The following is a 7,407-nucleotide window of genomic DNA, read 5'->3' on the forward strand; positions in this document are numbered from 1 at the left end:
TTCTTAACTACTTTAAATTTAAAATTGTAAATTATTAGATTTGTTATGAATTGTTTTATTATGTTGTGAGCCGCCCCGAGTCTACGGAAAGGGGCGGCATACAAATCTAATAAATAAAATAAAAATATAAAGTTGCCAAGGTTGGGAAACACTGCTTTAGGCGATAAAGCAGTCAGTCGCTCTGTGACCTGTGAACATTACACCCAAGCCCTCCTAGTACACATTACACAAGGGTCTCTACTTCCATAGAACGGTAAAGTCCATATGACGGCAGCAAAGGTAACACAGATTGCAAAAGAATCATGATTTATCCTTCATGTAGCCTATTCCTCTTGCCTAGAGAAACACTTAAACCAACGAGGAATCAAAAGATGTATTTGTCACCCAAACCAAAGCTCCTGGCTTGTTCCCATTCAAGTCCACAAACCAGGGATTGTTCTTGCTACATAGTTCTTGACTTGTTCAGCAAAAATTGAGCAGAAGTCACTATTTGAATGATCTGACTATCACAGCAGCTGAAGAGGAAAATATTTGGGGTGGGGGAGTGGGGTGTTTAAATATTTCTGTAAATAAAGTATTTATTTACAGTAAAGACATAAATATATAATTTATATATGGTATGTTTGTAGGTATGTATGCTTAAAAATGGGGTTTTCTTAACTACTTTAAATTTTAAATTGTAAATTATTAGATTTGTTATGAATTGTTTTATTATGTTGTGAGCCGCCCCGAGTCTACGGAAAGGGGCGGCATACAAATCTAATAAATAAATAAATAAATGAATAAATGAATGAATGAATGAATGAATGAATGAATGAATGAATGAATAAATAAATTTTCAAATATGAACAGAGTTTCTAAAACTGAGAGGTTGGAAAGGAGCAAGAATAATACATATGTTACCATTTATACCCATGTGCTCTTGTACAATATTTGCTGCATAGATAAATAGAAGGAATCAGGAATTGTGATGAGATTTTAGTGATTTTCAAAAGATTGACTCCCAATATTTCACTGGCTGCAACTTCCCATCCCACCCCATGAAGCTGAAGAAGAAAAAAGGGTATTTGGAGGGAACCACAAGCAAATCCCTAGGCTTGGAACATACATACATGATTTTTCTAGATTCTGCATTGTGTGGAAAACTTCCAAAGATTCTCAAGGAGCATCCTTCGTTACCTTCAATTGTCCTCTTCACTTGAAGGCGACAGAATATGGATAGAAACATAGAAACATAGAAGACTGACGGCAGAAAAAGACCTCATGATCCATCTAGCCTGCCCTTATACTATTTTCTGTATTTTATCTTAGGATGGATATATGTTTATCCCAGGCATGTTTGAATTCAGTTACTGTGGATTTATCAACCACGTCTGCTGGAAGTTTGTTCCAAGGATCTACTACTCTTTCAGTAAAATAATATTTTCTCATGTTGCTTTTCATCTTTCCCCCAACTAACTTCAGATTGTGTCCCATTGTTCTTGTGTTCACTTTCCTATTAAAAACACTTCCCTCCTGGACCTTATTTAACCCTTTAACATATTTAAATGTTTCGATCATGTCCCCCCTTTTCCTTCTGTCCTCCAGACTATACAGATTGAGTTCATTAAGTCTTTCCTGATATGTTTTATGCTTAAGACCTTCCAACATTCTTGTAGCCCGTCTTTGGACCCGTTCAATTTTGTCAATATCTTTTTGTAGGTGAGGTCTCCAGAACTGAGCACATCACCAGCACTCTATATAGCAGGATCATAATCTCCCTCTTCCTGCTTGTTATACCTCTAGCTATGCAGCCAAGCATCCTACTTGCTTTCCCTACCGCCTGACTGCACTGTTCACCCATTTTGAGACTATCAGAAATCATTACCCCTAAATCAATGGATCAATGGAAAATGTATATAATGCTTCCATTTTCTGAGGCAACTAGCATCTGAACACAAATAGCCTATTATTTAACTCTTTGTCCATATCTATCTTCATATCCACCGGCTTGAGTCTGCTGATGAATCTCAAGATTAAAAACCAAACAGACTGGCCAGGCCTGGTATCTACTCATTCCTGAATAACCTCTCCCTTTCCCCATTAAGAACAGTAATGTGTAAGGGGGGAAAAGAGAAGGAATAAGGAGGATGGAACAAAATGAGGCCTAGAATTGTGGGTGGGTGCTTACAGCCTGTCGAAAAATGAATGCTCTTTTCCAAGGCATTTAATCTCACCAATGTGAAACCTTGGCCATGTTATAGGGAACAATCCTATAATTTTGCTTTGAAAGCAACTGCTAAATTCCCATTTTCTGGTGTAGTAAATAAGTTGGGAAAGACCTGGGTTTCAATAGACAATGCATCCAAAATAAGGAAGAACGATCTCTTTGTGCAAATAGTCCTAGAAAGAAGCTAGAAATGTACACGCACCAAATGTATTTTCAATTCCAGGGGCCCCAGGCAGAAGCTGAAGATACCCACTTTGTTTTATTCATTTGTTTTGTCAAGTATGTATTGGTAGTATACAAAGATATAACATTGTTTATATACATGATATTAGTAAGAGAGAAACATTAGGACAGGAGACAGAAGGCACTCTGGTGCACCTATGCACACCCCTTAGTGACCTCTTAGGAATCGGGAGAGGTCAACAGTGGATAGTCTAAGGGTAAAGGTTTTTTTCCAGAAACCCATTCTGGGGAAAAATGGGTTTCACAGGGGGGGGGGGTGTCAAAGACAGCTCACTGCACATCCCCAGGCTCAAACAGAAATAAATTTGATGGGGAGGGAAAGATAGAAAGGCACTCTGGACAGAAGAGCCCTTCACTCCTCCACTCACAACTGAATACCCTATGCAACTAGACTTACAATCCTTGGTTTAGAAAGTTTAGAACTACGTCGCTTTAAACACGATCTAAGCATAGCCCATAAAATCATCTGCTACAACGTCCTTCCTGTCAACAACTACTTCAGCTTCAACCACAACAACACACGAGCACATAACAGGCACAAACTTAATGTAAACCACTCCAAACTTGACTGCAGGAAATATGACTTTAGTAACCGAGTAGTTGATGCCTGGAACTCACCTACCAGACTCTGCAGTATTATCTCGTAACCCCCAAAACTTTACCCTTAGACTTAGACTATCCACTGTTGACCTCTCCCGATTCCTAAGAGGTCAGTAAGGGGAGTGCATAAGTGCCCCATCGTGCCTTCCATCCCCTGTCCTAATGTTTCTTTTATTTTTTACTAGTACCATCCATCTGGATATTATTATATCTAATGTTTCTTCTTCTTTTTTTCTTATTACTAATATCACGTATATGAATATTATTACATGTTTTCATACCTCCAATATATACTTGACAAAACAAATAAATAAAATAAATAAATGGTCAGAAAGACTCGGTTTTTGGAGACTTGGACATCTGAACTCCCCAAAAGAAAGGACTCTGGTGCAAATCCCTGGCCTTAGCAGAATGACTCCAGAGAGAAAGCCATCCTTTAGCTGCAACTCTGGGTCGCGCACAGGGGGGTGAGGGGATGCTTCCTCCTCTCCTCTCCCCCTCCCCATTCCCCACGGAGGGAGATCCAGCATTCCCGGCTTTGACGGACAGCTGCCCATCTTACCTGTGCGAGAGTCGAAAGTGACCACGAAGACTGCCACGATCTGGTCTTCCTCCACCTGCGCCGGTTCCTGCTCCTGGAGCCGCCTCCCGGGACCGGCGCCCCCCGGCTCCCCCTTGCCGCCTTTCCTCCAAGCCGAGGAGGAGGAGGAGGGCTGGCGGCCTTCCCCCCAGGTGCCGGCTTCCTCGGGCTCCGGGAAGGAAACGGCCGGGCCCTCGGCCCAGAAGAGGAGCGGTGCGTCGTCGGCTTGCTCCACCATGGCCGGCCAGCTGCGGCGCGCGGAGACGAAGGGCGGCGCTTGAGCAGCCTCCTCTCCTCCCCTCCCGTCACCCACCGCCTGGCTGGGTTCCCCCGGCAGAGCCGCGGAGGAGAAGCCGACGGGCCTGGCTCGGGCAAAGGTTTTCGGCGCCCCGACGCTTTGTGCCGGCGAACGCCGCAAGGCCGGGAAGGTAGAGCCCGAGCCTTTGCATGGCTTTTAATGGGAAAGCAACCAACGCCACCCGCGCCCGTCTGGCCGTCGAGGAGAAGCGCCTCAGGATTGCCTGAACCAGATCCTTCCTCCAGCTTCGTTCGGCTAGAAGTCGGTCCCATTTTGCCTCAAAACAGCCCACCACCACCACCACCCACACACACAGAATTGAAAGCTTTATTCGCATTGAACGTCAGTAGTATTGTAGTATTGAAATAGAATAGAATAGAATAGAAAGGAACTCGCAACCGAATAGACTAGACTTACAATCCTGGGTCTAGAAAGCTTAGAACTATCGCCTTAACCATGACCTAAGCATAGCCCATATACAGAATATAGTTGTCGGCTATAAATAAATTAACTGCCTTGAAGTGGCCCTGGGTTGGGCCTAGAGGCAAAAAGGAGCTGTGATGTTCCTTCAAATATACCAGGGTGATCCGACATAAAAAAATAAAATAAAAATATATATATATATATATATATATATATATATATATATATATATATATATATATATATATATATATAATTTAATGCAATTGCATTTATATCTTCGAGTCTTCGGAGAGGGGCAGCATACAAATGTAAATAATAATAATAATAATAATAATAATAATAATAATAATAATAATAATAGAGTGGTTGAAGCTTGGAACTCACTATCAGACTCTGTTGTGTCATCTCCTAACCCCCAAAATTTTATCCTTAGACTGTCCACTGTTGACCTCTCCAGATTCCTTTGAGGTCAGTAAGGGGCGTGCATAAGTGCACCAACGTGCCTCCCATCCCCTGTCCTAATGTCTCTCTATGTTTTACTAGCATCATGTATATGAATATTATTATCTCTAATGTTTTTCTAATCTTTTCTTCATATACGTACTGTACGATTATTTCTCCACATACCTACATTATGCACGAAACAAAACAAACAAATAAAATAAGTAAATAGAATAGAATTTTTATTGGCCAAGTGTGATTAGACACACAAGGAATTTGTCTTTGGTGCAGATGCTCTCAGTGTACATAAAAGAAAATATAGATTTGTCAAGAGTCATGTGGTACAACACTTCACTATTGTCATAGGGGTCAAAGAAACAATGAAGAAACAATCAATATTAATAAAAATCTTAAGGATACAAGCAACATGCTACAGTCCTACAGTCCTAAGTGAGAGGAAAAGGGTGATAGGAATGATGAGGAAAAACTAGCACAAATAGAAGTGCAAAACAGTTCCCTGTAAGATCCATTAGCCACTGAGCCCCGTGTTTTAAAACCGCACAGGGCTTGTTGTATTCATATTTCTGAATACAATGGTGTTTACACCTTGTCAGTACATTTCCTCGGAGTAGGAGACCCAGATCTGGATTGCAAAATTTCCAATGACCGCTAGATGGGGCCTTTGGGATTTGCATGCAGAGTTTTGCAACGGACGCCAAGGAGATTTTATTTCATTTTATATTTAATCAAATCCATTGCTGACACAGTCAGGGAGTGATTTGCTGAGCACTTTGGCTCAGTGGCTTTGAACGTGATTAAAATCTGTAATAACTTTTAAACTAACCGCACAGCCTCAGCTTTCATAACATCAGCCACAAAAATTATTTGCCGGAATTAAAATTAAACAAGCTCGAAAAGCCACCCGAACATAACAATAGCAGTAGCACTTATACCACTTCACTGCCCTCTAAGCTGTTTGTAGAGTCAGCATATATTGCCCCCAACAATCTGGGTCCTCATTTTACCGACCTCAGAAAGATGGAAGGATGAGTCAACCTTGAGTCTGGTGAGATTCGAACTGCCAAATTGCATAGTGAAAGGGGAGTCTAAATTATACCAAATGAACCAAAATGCCATCAGCTGCCTGAGTCACACCTTACACTAACTTAGGCTAGGCTTAAGAATGGTTTATTGAACGATCTCTTCACCAGGCTTGGGTTCACACAGAATTTTAAGTTATAGATCAGGTTTTACAAACATTATGACGAAGTTTCACACAATACTCTAAAACCACATTATGATTGTCACATAGTGAGCAGGAGCTTTAAGGATTACAGGCCTCCTTATACAACTACTTATTATGTAATATACAGTATTTGACAGTTCTGTGTTATATACCACCTCCTTCAAAATGATTCTGGTGATGGATATCAATAATACCACGAATACCCCTGTACATTAAAACAGCTCTCACACAGTATCCCTGTAAGATGGAAAAACAACCACAAACAGGAAAAATAATTGCATGTAAATAACATGCTAAGGTCTTTTGAGTAACTTTCTAATTAAATAGGAAGGCTGCAAATCCCAGACTATATTAGATAACACAGTTTACTGATACTGTATCTGCTTGGACATAATTCCAGTGGGATTTACTTCCTAGGTATCCAGTACATCCAGACATTAGATCCTACATATGCTAAGTACATTTATTTGTATCATGCCTTTATTTAATTTTACAAACTGCTCAAGGTGGTGAACATATCCAACACACATTTGTCTCCTATTTTGCCTATCATATTTAGAATTATAAGCCTGTGTGTCTGAAAACAAGTCATATTTAGCAAAGCAGAAATTTTGTCAGCCAGAAGCTCAGTGGACTGTTATCCAAAAAGTTTTCCTTTTGGATAAATGTGCAAGATTTGGCTCCCACAAGTGAGAATCCACATTTCTGATGGAGCTTTTTGTTAAACACAAAATGAAATACTTTTTATTTTTATTTTTGTTTGGCTGGTGATATGAAATTAAAGAAAAATGGTTTGCAATACCTGTTGAAGAATTAGCTAAGCCCCCTTTTTTGCACATTAATACAATAATAATATTTTCATCACTGGGCTATCAATTTCCAAACTGAAGCAGTAGGGCATATATTTGTTTGTTTATTTCTATCCCTCTATTATTTTTACAAATCATTTAAGGCAGTGAACATATCCAACACACCTTCCTTCCCAAGACCAAACTGACTCTCTATTTTTTTCCCTATCATCCTTCCAATATTTTTAATAAATAGTGAACACTTGTCACTGTACAGTATTTTAAACTTGTTACTTTAAGTTGTGTGGACTTCAACTCCCAGGATTCTCCAGCCAGTATGCTAGCTGAAGAATCCTGGGAATTGAAGTTCACATGATCTTCAAGCTGCCAAGTTTGCAAAACTCTAATCTCTAGCATAAATTGGTCCTTTTAATGGCAATAGTTTTCATGTTTTAGACTGGAATCTTTCCCAAATCTAGCTAACTTGGTTTTATCTCAAAAACTTAAGCAAATATGAACCTGGTTAGAATTGGATCTGAGATCAGAAAACTTGCTAGTAAAAATATTTTGGAAGCA

At 40.0% G+C, this 7,407-nt stretch overlaps 2 protein-coding genes across 2 annotated transcripts in view; one reads left to right on the forward strand and one right to left on the reverse strand.

The window, feature by feature from the left end:
- The window catches only part of DENND11 (DENN domain containing 11), a 42,980-nt gene extending 38,864 nt beyond the window's left edge, over window positions 1-4,116 (reverse strand). Inside the window, exon 1 of the mRNA XM_070756345.1 lies at window positions 3,615-4,116. Within this exon, the coding sequence (XP_070612446.1) occupies window positions 3,615-3,870 (256 nt within the window). The 5' untranslated portion in view covers window positions 3,871-4,116. The remainder of the gene's footprint in view (window positions 1-3,614) is intronic.
- Window positions 1-7,407, forward strand: part of SSBP1 (single stranded DNA binding protein 1) — a 348,477-nt gene that overhangs the window by 301,068 nt on the left and 40,002 nt on the right. The window lies entirely within an intron of this gene.

This window comes from Erythrolamprus reginae, chromosome 6, assembly GCF_031021105.1.
Source record: "Erythrolamprus reginae isolate rEryReg1 chromosome 6, rEryReg1.hap1, whole genome shotgun sequence".
Lineage (NCBI taxonomy): Eukaryota > Metazoa > Chordata > Lepidosauria > Squamata > Dipsadidae > Erythrolamprus > Erythrolamprus reginae.